General features: G+C 28.4%; 1 protein-coding gene across 1 annotated transcript in view; it reads left to right on the top strand.

The window, feature by feature from the left end:
* LOC129964128 (cytochrome P450 4V2-like) overlaps positions 1-19,328 on the top strand; it is a 32,322-nt gene extending 12,994 nt beyond the window's left edge. The window contains exons 5-11 of the mRNA XM_056078818.1: positions 3,552-3,621; positions 10,999-11,125; positions 12,824-12,985; positions 15,025-15,198; positions 15,677-15,743; positions 17,166-17,345; positions 18,951-19,328. Of these exons, the coding sequence (XP_055934793.1) occupies positions 3,552-3,621; positions 10,999-11,125; positions 12,824-12,985; positions 15,025-15,198; positions 15,677-15,743; positions 17,166-17,345; positions 18,951-19,132 (962 nt within the window). The 3' untranslated portion in view covers positions 19,133-19,328. The remainder of the gene's footprint in view (positions 1-3,551; positions 3,622-10,998; positions 11,126-12,823; positions 12,986-15,024; positions 15,199-15,676; positions 15,744-17,165; positions 17,346-18,950) is intronic.

The raw sequence follows: 19,328 nt of genomic DNA, 5'->3' as shown, positions 1-19,328 counted from the left end.
TTTGTTTCGTTCCTCTTTCTTACTTCTACTTTTCAGAAAAATGCTTACATATATATATGGTGCATAGTAATAACAATATATAAGTATAGTAATCGTCAAAAAGTTCCTCCTCGAAATTTTGACAAATCTCCACCTCCCTGCGTTCAAAAAACATATTAAAAAATTATCCATTTGTCTGTCTATCTGTCTGTCTGCGACAAAGGTAACTTAAAAACACTTCGAGCTAGATGGTTGAAATTTCGTATGCAGTCTAGACCAAATGTGCAGATTTCTATTAAATTTTCAGTAAAATCTGTTCGTAGAAAGTCCGCCTGTCCAGTTGTTCGAATATAAGTTAATACAATAATAACAAAGCGAAGAGAGCAAGAGAGATAAAATTCGTACGCGAATTTAATATTTGTAGAGATACCTGTCAAATGTTGAGCCAACACCAATGACGGGTTGACTATCCTGTCGGTCTGTACTTTTATAAACATGTAAAAGTGATCATTCAAAATCTTAATGACATAAATATATCAAATTTGGTTTATAAATGTGTGACAACCAATGCAGCTTTGTGTCAAATTTCTATTTCAATTGGTTTAGAAGACGTCTCAAAAACACAAATTCGATTTTTGGATACTATCAACATCATGCCAGAGATTAACCGTTAAATAACTCGCCAAGGATGACGCGATAAATTCAGCAAAAATTCTAAATTCTCGCCAGAAATTAATATTTTGTAACTAATGTACGCCAATGCCACGCATGGTATTCTCTGGCATGACCATTCCCGCTGGTTTATTAAACTTTGAGGCATATAATTCTCATCTGAAAGACTCTGAAAAGAGACAGAATAAAATCTGAGCAGTCATGAACGTTCACGATGTTGACGGAGGTTCACAGTTTCGTACGGAGGAGGGGGAAGAACAACTTTATTAAAGAGTAGAACAAAAATTCGGAGTGATCAATCTTACTGATTTCCTTAGAATAATGGAATTTTTGAATATAATTTTTTTTAAATATGCATAATTATTTTACTTCATAAATACCTCCTATAACGCGTAGGAAAAAAAGATTGTCTCTGTGGAAAGAAAAGATCTCGATTATTATAAAAAAAAAATACTCTTAAATCCGCATACTAAGGTATAGTAATTAATAGAAAGCATAGAATGTTTCCTTTCATTGAATGAAAATTAATTCCCTGGTAATTCACATGGATGAACTGTGAAATTCCTTTTTCCATAAGGTTATTTTAAATTTACTTGAGATTATCCATTTCTAAATATTCTGTCTAAAGTTTTTGTAGCTAAATAGTGAAGGTGATTACAATTCAACAAAGTTTATATACATAGTGTCCACTCCCATCGTGGTCAATGAAGATGAATATAACATTCCATTGAAATATGGCAGGAAGAATTATATTTCCCTTTGTTTGAACCAATAAACGTACTGCTCAAAAAATTAGAAAGTCTTAAAGCCTTAAAAAATTAGAAAGTGCAGTCTTCAATTGACATTTAGTAAAATATTCTTTAAACTAATATTGAATGAAGAATTTCCATTCTTCGGTATACATCGAATTAGAAGCTTTGAATGTCATTATTTTAGATGAATTTGAAATTTAACCGTTTGAGTTACGACCTTGAGAAAGATCCGCCAATCAGTAAGCGTTATTTGCTCAAAGCGATCGTTGACTGTCTCAAAATAAAGAAATATTAGAAACCGATCCATTTTAATGGCAAAAGATAGATTTTTTTTTTGTTGTTGTTTTACAAAGTCAAGAATATTTTATTAAAAATGACGATAGGACAGGATGAAAGCATAAAAATTTATATTTATTAATTTCCTCAGCAGAACATAATGTATACATGTAAAGGCAAAGTACATGTATTTATATTTTTATCATATAAATACACAGTTTTTATGGATAACATTTGACATATGTACTCTTCAATACGCGAGAAAGATCTTTGTCAACTTTCCACAGTTTAAAAGTTGTTTTGTTTTTATTTAAATAAAATTTTAATTAAGTTTTTGTCTTTTTCGTAGTATCATTCGAAAATATTAACTTGGGAAATCTCGCAATCATGAGGCTTAGGAACTCGCAATAAGTCGATAATTATGTCTAAAATATCCTTTTTTTTTTTTTTTTTTTTTTTAGGGGAAGGGGTATACAACCTTTTTTTCCTGTTAACTTTTCAACTAAAAATTTTATCTTGGGCAGACATTTGATTAATTAAAATATTTTATTTTGGAAGCAGGTTTAGAAAAAGGCAACGCGTATTCGCAGAAAACTAAATTCCTGTTCAGTTAATATTTTTCAATCTTATGAAGCAACAAAGGTTAAACTTTAAATCAATGGGATCCATATTAATAGTTTAATAGCCTGGAAAACCAATATTCTGCTTGAACAAGCTGGTCACTAAAGACACCTATTCTTGATATCAACCAAATTATTTTAAGGCATGAAATCGTTTAAGTAATTTTGAATGCATTTAAAAACTATTAAGTCTGCTGACTATGAGATATATATAGTTTATTATTTCAGAAATAGTCGATTAGGCTCATGAAATGAACTTAGAAAGTGCATTCGAAGAAACTGCATCAAATTCAACTCTCATTTTACTTTCTTTTTTAAAATAAAAATGATAAATCCTCTGCCAAGAATTAATATTGAAAAGTAATTGCATAATGCAATTTATAACTAAATTCCACAAAAAAAAAAAAAAAAAAAAAAAAATATCCAATAGAATCTTGGCAAATAATTACTTTTTATTTTTTCATTTAATACAAAACATGCAGATTTAACTCTTTTGAGATCAATAAATCGTGAAGCTATGTATTAAAAACATATAAGAAGCTCGATACCTCTTTAATATGAATGTAGCAATCGGTAAGATTTAAGATTAATGTCTGGTTTCGCGCCAAATTCGATAAAATCTTACTAACCATAAAAAAAATCTCCCCCTCAATCTTGGATCTCTACAAGAAATGATTTTTCTTATGTTTACAAAAAAATTGCACCCCATTTTGCAAGAAATCGCTAAGAAAATTCATTGCAACCAGACATTATTTTTAGTTTTGTTACTTTAACGTCCCGATTTAAATCAACACTAGGGCTATTTTGGGACGGTCCTAGTAATTTCGAACCACGGTCGGATAACGAGGACGACACCTAAGCTGGCACCCCTTCTCCAAACTTCCACATCACACAAGCAGGAGGACGTTTGGCCCCGACGGATTTAGCGTGCACCAGCCCCGTTTACATGACGATTCTTCGGTAGAATTGGATCTCGAACCTAAAACCCTCCGATTTCGAAATCAAGATCTCACCACTAGGCCACCGCGACTTGGACATTATTTTCAAGTCGAACCTCAGTCATTTGGTAATCTCTCATAGAACAAATTCTACAAATATTTTATTTCATTTTATTAACTAATAAAGATACAAAATTCTACATTGAATTAAATGGAAGCGTTTCTTGAAAGATGCAGTTAAAACATATTCTGGCTGATATTTATAATTCAGTAATGTAAGATTTATTAAAATACTGCCATTCTTTCATTTACAGAAACTACGTTGGGAGTCACCATTGATGCGCAAGGAAACAGTGACTCTCAATACGTAAAGTCTGTAACAAGGTAACTTATTTGCAAATAGTAATAATTTTCATCATGCAATGTTGAATTTTGAGATCGTGATATAAATTTTTTCCTTGTATCTCGAAATATCTGTTGAATAACAATTAGGGATTGCAATGTCGGGCCAAAGTTTCAATACCAGTATTCGGTATTTTTTTTTATCTTAATACCGGTATTAGAAATTTTAGAAAAAGAAAGAAAACACAGGTGTTTCTTTGTTTTATTTGCCAGTTTTGTTAGAGTGTAAATATCAGAAAAAATAATTTGTAACTTATAAATTATAACAGTATATAAAGAATCACAAAAAGTAAAGGAACATCTTATTTATTTAAGTCACAAAAAAGTGTAAATATCACTAATCAGTCTGTGGTACTATTACAAATTTTTGAAATGTGATCTTAAAAAACATAATGCATCCATTGTACATAATGTATTAAGCCTGAAAAGTAATTTTGTGCAAAAACTGCCAGCTGTCAAAAACGCTCTTTCGGCATCTATGCTAGTTGGTGGTACTGTTAGCAATGAGTGATATACTTTTTCCAAGTATTTACCTCTTCAAATAAATCGATTTCTCATCGGATGGTTTGGGATATAGCTGATTTCTGTATTGTATTTTGGTTCAATGAAATTTTGTTATTTATCGCTAATTCTAATTTTTGTTGAAAAGACAATTCCTTTTCACTATCGACATTAGTGTCATCATAATCTTTGACAACTGAACCGAATTCTTCTGAATGTGGTAGGCTTGTGGGTAAAAAATTTTAAGAAAATTTACTCTAAACTTGGTCAGATTTGAATTGGTTATTTTCTTTTCTTCTTTTTCATTTTCATTTTTAAAATCATTATAATTATATAAATACCATAAGACATTTTCTATTTCGGTATGCTTTTCTTCTGCACGATTTTTCAATGTAATGTATAATTCTTCAGCAGATAGTGATGTATGCTGTTCTGTCAGTGACTGCAACATGAAATTTATTGTTGCATTAGTTGTTAATAAATTAGAATCTCTAAGACATAATGCCTCAATAGTCAGTTTTATTGGAAGTAGAGCTGATACAGTTCTGGATATTAAGTCGAATTCACTATTTGAAAAATTAATTTATAGGTTTAAGTCGATTATTGCTTTTTGGATTGGATTTCTCAGTTTCAAAAATCGTTCCATCATAAGGAGTAAACGGTTCCAACGTGTTTTAAAACCTAACATTAATATATATTCTGTTTTATTTTCAGTTAGTATATATTTTAGTAATATGTCATTTTTATAGGGGAACGTTTAAATATCTTAAAAATTTTTCGAACTTTATAAATTATGGGAAGCAATTTTAATGGGTTAATATTTCATCCTCATTAGCAATATTTTCTTTAACAATTACATTGTCATTATCTTCATTTCAGTATCAGTCTCACTCTTACTCTCATCAAAGTTGGAATCCGAAGTTTCTATATCCACAGTATTTGGATTCTGCTGTTTTTTTGTTTGTTTTTTGGGGTATAATACATCTATTACTCCTAACTGAATTCCATGAGCATTGCACAATTGCTGATTTTCACCAATCAACTTTCCAACTTTTTTCATAACTGTTGCTCCATCAGTCGTTATGGATACAATATTTTCTTTCAGGGATAATCCATGTTTCGCTAATTTAGATTTAAGCAATTAATTAAACCATTAATTAGTTAATACCATTAATTAACCATTAATTAGTATACTATTTTGCTATGTTGGCGATCCCTGAACATATAGTGGAGACAATTTTAAAAATTTCTAGTAAATACCGAAAAACCGGTATTTAAACTTGTGAATACCGATATTACAAAATTGTACAAATGGCTCAAAATACCGGTATTCGGTATCCCGGTATACCGATATTGCAATCTCTAATAACAATATAATATTATTTAAATGCAAAAACTTATGACTGAATTAGTTATTTATAGTGCCTTCAACGTTCTTCATTAAATACCAGCACTATGATAAATTTATCTTAGTTTCTGCCCTTGTTCATTTTAGTATTCATATTTTTATTGTTTTGAGTTTCTTAAATAGTAAAAAGGAAAATAAAAATTGTTCTCTAGTAGACTTTCTTATGTATTAAAAATATATACATATATCACTTATAGCTAGAGAGGACTCGACTTATAATTAATGTTCGTTTGTCAAAGTTGATTTTTTTTATCATGTGAGAACATGATTTTTTTTTTTTTTTTTTTTTTTTTTGGTTAGGGGATTTTGAAGCTCAAAATCGCGTAGGCATTGAATAAAGCATAAGTAGCAATTTTCATCGTCATCTTTTAATCGCATATATTTTTTTACCTGCTTTTACCAGTATTGCACTATTATTATCTTTGAAAGCAGATTCGTTTTTAAAAGGTTGACCTGCTTTTACCAGTATTGCTTTATTATTACGTATGCTTCTTTGACAGCAGATGCGTTTTTAAAAGGTTGACAAAGAACTATGACATCATAGCTATTATTTCATCTCAAAATCGGTCGAACTCCAAAACTTTGTTTGCCAGTGAGAAAAATTAAATTTTAAATATATATATATAGAGAGAGAGTCCGATAAAGAAGTCCCGTGATTGTTTCTAACTGGCTTAAACTGGTTAATGACTTAAATTAATTAAGGCAAATAATGACTTAAAAATAATAGTGTTCTCACATGAAAACTTGAAATTTGCGATCGTAGATTTCATTTTATTTATTTATTTATTTTTGCGATGATTTCTCGCCACATTTAATCCTGTCAATTTTTATTCCAACTCTAAAAGCTATTTGTTGCCATACTTAATAACCATCCAAAATGGCGGAATTTTAAGAATTATTTTGTCATTGCTTGGCGAGAAACCGAATATTACGCTTAAGTCTTAACCATACGATAACAAAAATGATCGTACCATTATGCAATCTAACATTCTCATCAAAATCCTTTAAAAGTATGTGAAAAATCTTTTCCGTCGGTCGTTTGTAATTTTTTTTATTTAACAGTTTTTCATTTTTTGGAGTTTTTTAGAAAACTGTTATCCGATGAAAATGATTTTTATACCTTGCAACCAACTAACCGGAAATCAGATTTGTTTTCGAATCTGGTACCAATAAACTCTCGTACACTAGCTACAATTTTGTTTTATTATTACATTTAAAAAGCACTGCTGTGGCAACTTTTGTAAAAATATAATGGAATATATAACAGGTACGTCGACAACTTATAAAATGGCAAAATGTAAATATTAAAATCATTTATAAAAGAATAATATATATATATATATATATATATATATATATATATTTATATTATATCATTTTGTACATCAGTTTTATCTTTGCATCTTTTACACCATCATATTTTTGCATCGTTTTCCTATGCATTCATTTCAAATATAGCAAATTTTAATTCGTGCACGAGAACTTATTCACAGACTAAGAAATATATCCTATTTCCAGTTCGTTAAGTACAGTTGCTATTCATTAAATAAATAAAACAGATTCGAACTTCTTGGCCGAAATGATTAAATATAAATAATGTTTTAGAACTGATTCATCAGGTTTTATATTTTTAAGATTTATCCTCTATGTGTGATTTCTTAAAATCTTTATTTAAATACAACATTTGCAATCAAATATTTTCAAATGAAATATTTTTATGAAATATTTATGGTCATTTATATGGAATCTATAACAAAAGTGTAAAATCCACATATATAATTTTAAAGATAATAGCTAAACTACTTACCTTTCTTTTTCCCATGCCGCTTACAGTGACTGAAAATGCAAGAGTTAATTTCAACAAGAAAAGAGTCCGGTAGTGTTATTCTTATTTTGATGAAATTGCAAAATCATTCACTTCTTGGCGCGATTTTCAAAATCGTCAACATGGAGTCTGCAGGAGAGTTATAACAGTTGATGAACACTTCAAGCCCAAGCAAAAGTGATTCTGCACTTACCTACAACTACACAATCTGTAATTAGTACAGGTTGTTCAAGTTGACGTTAATTTACATTAAGTATTTTTGATCTATAACATATGAATCAAGGCAGAACGAAAAATCACTTGACGTCACGGCTGCGGACATGCGCAGAAAAATTATATCACGTCACCAATGTTCCCAACAAGAATACTGTAATTCAGCACTATCATAATAAAATATAAACACAATAGCTGTCAAAAATCGTTAGACGAAACAGAAAACAACTTGACTTCCAATCTCGGATAAGAGTTAATCTTATCCAAGTGGATTAATCTTTGGAACGAAAATGCGTGGAACGAACAAAAAAACGAACAAAGAAAAATTATTTAATGCCGTTGCAACACAAATGTGAATAAAAACAGTATCAAAACAACAAAAAATAGTGTTATAAAATATATTTAAAACATTTTGAAAAATTTATTAATATTAAAATAAATCGTACAGAAACAAAATTGATATCACTAAAATGCTATTTTTTTCGCGTTTTAAAGTAGTGTACAAATATATATCTAATTAAAATTTGGGAAAAAATCTTTTGTCTAAAATCTATTACCCCAAAAAATAGTAAATGTCAAATTAATTCTAGGTCCAACGATCAGCAGAATAAAACGCCTTATATATCGCAATTTTTAAATAGTAGAGCAGCTTATAAATATTATTATACTAAAATTATCTACACATTGATGCCTATTTAATTACTATGGGAATTTTTTGGTCCCTTGTTTTTTACGATTTTTTAAAATTTATTTTTGATTATATCCATGATTAAAATGCGGAAAAATATATTTAACATTTTTATTAAACTGAATGGTAATACATGTTTAATAAATTCAATTACCTCTATTAAAAAATGAAAGAGGATGTGTATATGCGCGTGGCGCTATACAAAACAGAACGTTAGATTTAGAACTACCAAATTTAACATATATTTTGGATTGGGGAAATGTGCAGATTGGAGAGATTTTTAAAAAAATTTAGTTTGAATTTTAATTAGTTAAAAATTGAACAAGATTTTGACATTTTATTTAATTGATTAAAACTAGAAAGATTTTGGGAGCCATTTTCTTCCCCAATGGTCTGAAAAATATTATTCAACAATATTCATTTTTACAACTTTTTAATTTAAAAAAAAATGTCTTTTTAACGATGCCAATTTAGTTGGCCTGAAAAATTTTCCTGAATTTTGATAATTTTTTTTAATTTAGAAATAATTTTTAACAAAAGAATTTGTTGTTGGAACTCAAAATCAAACCATTTCCATTGTTCTGTCAAATATATAGTCGCAGTATTTTCTTCCATTGTTGAAAGTTAAAGAAGAAAGATTCTGCTTGATATTTGAGTAGCTTACAAAACGAATAAAATTTAATATTACAGCACTGCGAAAGTTAGACCGGCAAGATAATTAAGTTTTTAATAGCGTTGTGATGTCATGGGATTGTTCCCCATTAAGAAAGTTCATTCATGCACAATGAACAAAACATATGAAAGACAATTAAAATAACACAGCTTTAATATCTGACAATTTGACCACACTTGACTAGTTACAAATATCTGTAACACCAATAAAGATGAAAGTCCGTCTGTTGGCGATCTACTGAACAAACCGCTGAACCTAAAATTACTCAATTTGGCAGAAATATGCCTTGAGAAAATGAGAATGTGTACTTCGGAGCTCCTTTTTCAAAATTTTGTTCATAATTATTAAAAAATTAAATGGAATTTCAGAGTTTCTGTCTAATTTTTCGCTTAATTTCCAAAAGATCATCGTATAAAAGTAATTTTTACATTACTTTATAGTTTAACAGTTTATTTTTTTAATAATATAGGTTTAAATATTATAATTTGAGTGTGGTCAAAAGAGTGCGTGAGCTGTGATCAAAAAGATTATGTTGTATATTTCTTATGTAGAGGAAAGAAAGAAAGAATCGAGTGTTGGCGGGGAAATAGTGGAGGAGGAAAAATTTCTTAATTCACTTCTGGAAAGTTTGTTTTCCCCCTGAATATTAAAAAAAGTAATATTGATTAAATTTTATCACGTGTTTTAACTCCAATTTGTTCATAGAACATTCTAGAAGCATTTAATAATGGAATAAATAATTTTTATACTAATAAAAAGTGCGAAATTTTTTTTAAGGGTTTTTCCTTTTTTAGTAGATTTAATTTGGTGATGGACGAAACAATATTGACGAATAAAATTTTATTAAATTTATTATTATAAAGACGAAAAAAGTTAAATAAAATGTCATTGACGAATTAAATGTGTCATCCGTAACTTAGGGCCGATTATATGACGAGTTCTTAGCCATCAAATATACTCAAGGGTAATGTCATACAGTTCTTTTTTGTGGGTGAGTGGGAGATAATTTTGATTTAGTAATATATCAAACCAATTTCATCAAATTCAGTTGGAATATCATACAAAAAAAAAAGGGATAAAATGACTGAATAGAAAAACTATCCAAAAGCATTTAAATAATTCTTTATTCGAGTAAATATTTTCTGCTTGTTAAATGATAACATTTTTTTTTAATAATATCTTTATAATATTGGTCCGAGCTATTAGTTCAAGTTGCATTCTTTTTTAAATTTCCAATAGTACCTTTTCTATTTTTATGTCTTTTTACTAAAAATTAAAATGCATCTCAAATTGTTTCAATAATGTGACAAAAAATTCAAATCAACATTTCAAACTGCCTGCGAATTGTTGCATTTATTTACAATTCTGTTCATTTAATTTATCTACAGACAATTTTTACATTTTTTTTTTTTAATTTACGTAACCTTTCTTTACTATTTGATTTTGGGTGCATTTTAATTTAATTTTATTATTATTTAGGAACAGTTTAATTTAAAAAGCTCGAAAAATTTGGCAATTTTATACATTTTATTTGCTTTATAATAGTCATTTTTTGGAATCTTCAATTTTTTCAATTATGTTTTGAAGCTTATACTTTATTACGTTCATAAATTTCAACTGGAAATTAATTTATCGGATAGCTATAATTCCATTTTATTAAAGAGTGAAATAAAAAAAAATTGACTAATTAAAACACTTGCAAATTTTAAATCTTATTGTTATCATTATAATTAATTAGTTAGATGAACCAGCTTATAGCCGAGGACAAGGACAACATACCAAATTTCATTCATCAAGCATATTTTGATGATCAAGTATTTTTGAATGATTACGTTTTCGTACATATGGGCAAAGAAATTTAATACCAAAAGCGGCTTTTTTTTTTCTTTCTGATACATAGTAAATTAAAAAAATAAACAGACAGTTGCAATACTTTTTCCATTACATCTTATATGAGATATTAAAACAAAACATGCATCTTATTGCTAGTTTTTTATTCTATTTCTTCAGTGGATAAAATATATAATAATTGATTTTTAAACCATTTTTAGGGCTGGTGAAATAATAATGGAAAGAATGGTGAACAGTTACTATTGGATAGACTTTTTTTTCAACTTCACGGAGGCTGGCAAAGAGCTAAACCAGCACTTAAAAATCCTTCACAACTTCACAATGACGGTAAGTTAACTTGCGGATATTTCCTACAAGTTAAAAAAAAAGTTTTGTTTGAAATATACTTTTGTGTGTCCTTTCATATCGCTGACAATGCGATTTCTAAGTGGTTGATAAGACAAGTAATACAATGAGGTATCTCTGAAAGGTTGCCAGAGGAATATTGCACTTGGATTATGTGGATTGCCATTTTGGCGACAAACTCGGTACATTAAAGAATTTAACCAGAAAATGTAACAGTGGAACATTGAATTCTACTATATTGTAACATTTGAACTTTTTTTTTTGTAATTGATTACAGATAGTTATTAATTCTTCTTTATTTTTTTACAATGCTTTTTTTTTTCATTTTGTAAAGTATTATATAGGTATGAAGTTTAAAAAAAAAGGGTGACAATTTTGCACTCATTTGCAATACGTGTTTTCATCAGATAATTTTAATCTTTTCTACTAATAGGTAAGAAAGAAATATTAATAAGCAAAACTTCCAGCTAATGAAAGTCAACCTTTCAATGAATCTACTAAAAGTATGCAGAAAGAACATAGCAGTGCTAATTAGCGCTATGAAGTCAATTCAAAATTATTTGATCCTGTGTCCTATTACTATCTGAGGGTTTTGGCGCTCCTTAGATAAGATCATATGACTTACTGCTACCAAACTTCGCACAAATATATTCTGGAAGGTGTGAATGTGCCCCAATGAGTAATTCTTTTTAAATATTAATTAACTAAAAATTGAGTGAGATTCTGGAGATTTTCCGCAGTAACATCTGTAAATATTATATCAGAAAAATAAATTTTACATCTTCTTAAAAAACCAATATTTTAAATGATATCAATTTAGCTGGCATAGATTTTTTCTATCTAGATTTAGTTAACTTTTTAAGGTGTTTTAAATGCATTTTGCAACAATATTTCATTGTTGTAAGCGAATCTTAAATCCTTTCATTGTTGCTGTTAATATTTCATCCTGATTTCCGTTTAATATTGAAGATCACAATATGACGATTCGGCGTATTTTTCCATTTAGAAAAGTTTTCTTATTGCATGATTTTAATAATTTTTGTTATTGCTGTAACAATTTCAGCTAAAATTTAACTTTCATTGAAGAAATGGACTATAACAAAAAAAAAAAAAAAAAAAATTAAGTTCGATTATTTTTAAACATTTTTATATGATCGCTCTTTAAAACTTAACGTTTGCTTTCTTTTGGTGGTACGCAATTTTTTTATTGAATTAAAGAAAAAATTTTGAATAATCCTCGGATATATTATGTAAATCATGAAATATATTTGATTAGACATGCAAAATTTCCAAGTTGAATTATTCTATTTTCGATCCTTACACTTTTTTACAAACGTGTTTTGAATCAGCAAGTTTACTACTGGATTTATTAAAGTTTAATCACTTCCCGTTTAAAATTAAACTACAAATTCTAAGTGAAATGACAGAAAATTAAAGGCGGTAAAACACACAAAGTTTCTAAAACAATAAGAGTTACATGACTATTAAAATTTTTTAGTTCAAAAATACTTTGCTAAGAAAGCCATTCAGCCATTATTATGCACAAAAGATTCAATTGACGTTTTGTTCAATAATCTCGGCAACTCAGCAGGTCATCAAAGGCAGCTAGTATCCAATGAATGAAAAATGTAAAGGAGTCTCTTCTTGTACTTTCATCATTGCAAGTTTTCTTCTTTTCAGGTAATACAGGAAAAGAAAAGGAAACTTCTTAGTGGCGATCCGGACATTGGAACCAAGAAAAAAAGAATGGCTTTAATGGATTTACTTTTAGAGCATCACATTAAGACGAAATCTCTCACCGAAGAAGACATTAGAGAAGAGGTCGATACGTTTGCATTTGAGGTAGCGTTGATTTTTTCTTTTCTTATACAGAGTGCGTTTTTCTTACTCATCAATATGTAAAATACAGATTAACATTAGAAAACCATTTCCAAGACTGTTTAATCCGATGACTTTGTTTAACAGTTACCATGTAAAATTACAAAATAATCATATCTATACATATAAAACAAAATGTTTGTATGTGTGATCGTGATATCCAGATGGAACCATCCAATGAAATTTGGCACAAATGTAGCTCAAAGCTTACATTTTAAGATTTAATGAAAAAAAAAAAAAACTATGATATTTTGGGTGATTTTTGTCTTATTTGGCAGTAATATCGTTTCTAAAATTCGTAGGAAAAAGATACATATAATATTGTACAAAACAAACAATTGTCGTTCTAATTAAGTTTCGTTTGAAACATCAAATGCAATTTGCTGAATTTTGCAATTTTTTTATTAAAATCATAGTCAATATTTCTCAAGAGAATTTAAATTAAAATTCCCGCATCCGACTTTCTGATTTCTTGATCCATTTCACATATTTTAAGGTAGTAACGTATAGAATTTTAAAAAATTTATTTTTCCTTCCCTTTAAAATTGCTTTCTTTGCGAGTTCAAACATTTTCCTGCATATCAACAGTAGAAAAAGAGGGGAAAGTTTCCTTTTTTGCCAGGCTTTGTCACATGCCTTTTCAGTCTTAAACTTGACAAGGAGTCAAATAGAAGTAATGTTCCAAGAATAATGAAGATCTAATATAATATTTAAACTTCTCTAAGTTTAAACATTAATATTATAGTTTCATGTATACCATCTAAATTTATTGCTCCTTTTTACTTTGCCGTATACGCATTATAGAGAAAGTATAGTTATCATAAAAAAATGTAAACTCGAGATATTGACGGATCTCCACGTTTTAAACCATCTTGAGTTCGAAAAACACATTTTTAGAAAATATCCGTCCATCTATGACAAAAATAACTGCAAAAAAGTTTTAAGAAGACGGTTGAAATTTGACATGGAGTTTTTACACCAAATTTGCAAATTTCTATCAAATATTGAGTAAAATCTGTTCAGAGAAAGTCCGGCTGTTCATATATAAGTTACAACAATAACTACAGAACGATAAGAGCTAAATAGATAAGATTCGGTACACAGATTTAACATCTACAACGGAGTCACCTGTCAAATTTAGAGCCAAATACAACAAAAGGTTGACTGTTTGTCTGTCTGTACTTTCAGAAATAAATGAACGCCATAATTTAAAAATGCTATGACGTGAATATATCAAATTTGATATGAGAATCTGCGATTACAAGTGCGGTTTTATGTCAAATTTTTGTTCCAATTGGTTGAAAAAAAGGTGTCTAAAACACAAATTCGATTTTTGGATATAATTAACCACCAAATAACTTGCCAAGAATGCAATAGATGCAGTAAAAATGCTAATTCACTACAAACATTAATATTCTATAATTATTGTACATCAGTGAAATGTAAGGTGTTCTCTGGCATGACAAGTTTATTAGAGTACGAGAGAAAGTTTTAGGGAGACCACCTCCCCAATTTTTTTTATTTTCTAGTAACATGTAGTATAAAAAACAAAGTATTATAATCGTTAAAAAAAATGACTCAAGGTTTTAACAATTTTCCATGTTTTGGATCCCCACGAGTTTAAAGAAAATATTTTTTTGAAATGATATGATGTTTATGACAACAATTCTAAATTAATATAAAATTTTCAACTTAATCGGTCAACAGAAGGATAATCAATATTTTGTTTTCTGAAATCATAATAATATTTTTATTACTAACAATATAAGAAATAATCATTTTTTTTTCCCTTTCTGAATGACGATTCTAAACACTAAGAGACCCAAAATATAGTAGTTTAAGGTAAAATCAGTCAGATTCAAACTGATTATTTTACTGAAACATTCTCCATTGAGATTTGCTTTGTTTTCAAATGATTAGAGGCACTGAACTAAAAGTAATTACTGAATATTCATTTGCTATTCTTTGTTTGTTGAATATTCACACTGATTTTTTCTGTTTAGGGTCACGATACGACTTCGATGGGCATAAGCTGGGCTCTATACCTAATCGGACTGCACAAAGATGTGCAAGAGAAAGTTCATGAAGAATTGGACAGCATTTTTGGAGATGACACCGAAAGACATGCAACTACTGAGGATATCAAAGATATGAAGTATTTGGATTGCGTTCTCAAGGTAATGTAGGTTAAGTTATCATTCTTTAAAAATCATATACATTAATCAATTCTTAACATGACACTTGTATGTAAAGAGTTCCCACTCTAATTATGGCCCAGTTACTAATTTCTATATCATGAGAAATAATCATATGCTTCCAGTTAGAGAAAATTTTAAATGACATAAAGAACTATATTTAATCATTAATTAAATTTATTGGTTTTGAGATGCATAGAAACATAAATTATTTTATTTAATGATAATGCTGTTTGTAGCTTCCAACATACAGTCAGCTTCAATAAATTATTTTATTTAATGATAATGCTGTTTGTAGCTTCCAACATACAGTTAGCTTCAATTGTCATTTGTTATAATAAATCTGAACATTATTCCTTTTAATATAATTGAAACATATTTAATATCATTATACTTCATAAAGTTATTGTATTTTAGAATTCTATTGTGAATCGATTCATTTTTTCTTCTTCTTTAACAGGAATCTCAAAGAATATATCCCTCTGTTCCCATCATTGCAAGACAAATAAACGAAGATACAAATATATGTAAGTCTTCAGCCATGACATTTTATTCTTTCCTTATTTATTCAATTCTTAAAAAGAGTAGGTAATTGTAACTAAAATCTCATTCAATATTTACATTTAGGGTGTACATCATTTTAAATATCACCGAATCATAAGAAAATAACAACTTGCATGTTATAAGCAGAATGGTAGAGATCAGAATTCAAGCAGTTTGTCCCAACAAGAAATGAACTACCCTCTTGATTGATTTTTCTAGTGCAAGGGTCAATACTGGCCAAGCTGTGTCAAACTCATGTAAGCTTTAAGTACAAAAAATTATTCACTAAAAGCAGCAAGGAGATGCAAAATTAAAAGAACAAAGTGAAAATAGGAATTAAATATTACACATGAGTTTCATATACACATGAGTAGAAAATTTAAATTTCTTAATACTTCAGGAGTAAAAGAAAAATCTATTACAAAGTTCCATTATTATAAATAAGAAACAAATTATTTGGAAGGAACGCAACAGGAATACAATAAGTTAGTGTTCGAATTTTCAATAATACCAAAATTAAATATACATCCTTTAGAGAGAGTGAAAATGTAGCTTTTAGAATTTGTTAGGCAGATGAAGTGCTGGAACAGTCTATGATTCCATGTTTCTTTCCCAATGTCAATTATAGTGGTGGATATAATATAAAACTTACTACCTTTTTATTTAATGGCATGGAAGTTCAGAAAAAAAAAAAATGAATTCAGAAATAGGTGAATTTTTCCTTATTTGGATTACAAACTTTCTTGGATGTACAATGATTAAAAATTACTCTAATATTGGAAGTGGTGTTCCACCGGCATAAATATAGTAGACCTTAAACAAAGGCACATACAAGATTTGTCGTATACTGATAAAACCAAGTATACATTTTGGAAAACTTTCTTTCCAAGATTGAAATCAAAATTTGGTGCAGAATTATGTTTTTAATAGCAAGATCACATACCAATTTTTATTTACTTAGGAAATTGCATTTTTTGCTTATGTTTATTCCTAGCCTGACAGACAGTCAACACGATGACAATTTGGTTCTAAATTTGATTTATATTTATAATTTCGATAATAAATCTTAATTCTAAATTTCATCTATGTTGCTCTTTGCATTATGATATTTACTTATACTAGAACAGATACACTTGTTTACTATAAATACTGCTCTGCAAAATTGGTGTAAAAAGTACCTACCATGAGTCTGGTTAAAAGTTCCACAAGTCTAGTTTAAAGTGTTATTTAACATGTTCACAGCCAGACATAATTATAAAAAGGGGTTATTCAGACTTAGGAAGGTCTAACATGTGAACCTTTCAAAATTCCAAAAAAATTTTTGTTGATGACTAATTTATTTTTGTATACTTCATAAACGAAAAAAATATAAAGCATCTTTTAAGATTGATATCTTATTGTTTTAGGCGGTTATCCAATACCAAAAGGAACTTCATGTCTTGTTTATATCTACAATTTACACAGAGATGAGAGATGGTTTCCAGATCCAGAAAAATTTGATCCTGACCGATTTCTGCCAGAAAATAGTGCAAATCGACACCCATTCGCTTATATTCCTTTTTCAGCTGGTCCTAGAAACTGTATTGGTAAGTTAATGGAATGAAAATGAGTAATATAGTTCAAGTATCTGATCAAATGTGGTATGATATTGATTGGTAGAGTTACATAGATAAAAGAGATTCATGCAAGTGCACAGAAATTGAATAAAATGAAAAAAAAAAATGAACATTTTTATATTTTTAATACAAAAAAAAAATAATAATAGCAATGATAAAAAAAAAAAAACAGATTAAATAGACAAAGATCTGAAAGTTCACACATCTTTAAAAAAAATCAATTTTTGTATGGAAATTAATGAGTGCAGAGTAAGTGCTTGATGTTATTAATATTTAAATTGAAGTTAAATAGTGATATTATAAATGTGCAGTTGTGATGTTACCAACGATTTCACTACCAAACCAAAGGAATTAAATGTCACTCAGCATTCTCACCACAAATAAAGTTTTTCAATGCAAACTAGGCTTAAATGACAGTAACAGGGAAAAATAAGTGAATTCTTTTATAAAATCATTTTCAATTCACAAGATGAAATATTTAAAAACATTATTCACTTTCAAAAAATAGCAAATTATATTATATTTTTAAAAACATTATTCTTGCAGATCCTGTCATTTTAGCACTATGTCGTTGATCTTAATTTTTTTTAAAAAAATGTCTATAGTGTAAATAAAAGTAACCGATAAGATAAAAATTGAATATCAATTGTGAAAGACATTTTAGAATTACTTCACCTCTTTCAATTTTTGCATTTGGAAAAGAATTATTAAACTATCATTTTAATATGCTGTTTTATAAGACATTCAAACCTTAAATGCAACTGTATACATTAATGCCTTTAAATATCTTTTTTTAAAAAATCAAAATTTATATATCTAGGATTAATATGAATAAGTTGCTTACAAAGAAACTATAGCATCAAAATAAACTTTCAAAGAAAAAATAAAGACAAGCCATTGTAAATAATCAGAATCCTTATGAAATTTTAACAAATTTTTTATGGTAAAATAAGTTAAAGGAAGCATTAATAAGGTCGGTGCTAATGGATTCTATAAAATGGAAGTTGAAATAAGAATTTTCTACTATTCTTCGAGACTTCATGATGAGAATTAAACAATACATATGGACTCACAAATATAACTGAATGATATCAACATGTCTTGGGAAAGAATTCATGAAATAAAATATTACTTCTCTGAAATATAACATTTTATTCAAGAAAATAACATCTCAAAATAAAATTTTGTTGAAGTATATTTTTAATCTTATTAAGGACTTTTTAATTGGATAATAATGACATGCAATTTTCTTAATAAGTCCAATTTATAACTAATTATATAGCAATATTGTGGGATGGAGTGACTTTCATTTCAATGATTATACACTTTAAATGGGAGAGGTTGGGCATTGGCTGGTGAGCAAAACTTCGGACTCCTACTTCAATTTTGCCTTATGCAATTGTTATAATAGTCATTCTGATCACCATTCATAACAAAAATGGGCAGAGGTTATTTAGTCTTTATTATCAACTACAGTAGTCCTAATGCTATCTCAAATTAATAAAATGTCGGATTTAAAAATGGAATTTGTAATAAAAATCTTACAAGTGTACTAAAAGACAACTTTCTCTTTAGGTCAAAGATTTGCTCAAATGGAAGAAAAGATCATTGTGTCTACTATTTTGCGAAGTTACACTCTTCAATCCCTTGACCAAAGAGACAAGCTTCCTCCAGCTCCTGAACTAATTCTTAGGTCGTCATTGCCGATTCGAATAAAAGTAAGGCCCAGAAAAAAACTGCTTACTCATCAAAATTAACATGATAAATAATCAAAGTTCAAGGACAAAACTAAATTATTGTTGCTAGTTTTGTCAAATTATAGATGGTTATTATTTCTTGTTTCCAACTCAACTTTATTAAAACAGGAAAAAGAAATCCCAGTGAGATTTTTATTCTATTATTTTTGTAGATGATTTATGTATTTTAAAAAATAAATGAAATGTTAGAATATAA

The sequence above is a fragment of the Argiope bruennichi genome, chromosome 3 (genome assembly GCF_947563725.1).
Source record: "Argiope bruennichi chromosome 3, qqArgBrue1.1, whole genome shotgun sequence".
NCBI classification, from domain to species: domain Eukaryota; kingdom Metazoa; phylum Arthropoda; class Arachnida; order Araneae; family Araneidae; genus Argiope; species Argiope bruennichi.
Note: the sequence above shows the minus strand (reverse complement) of the source record. Positions and strands in the feature narration are given on the sequence as shown.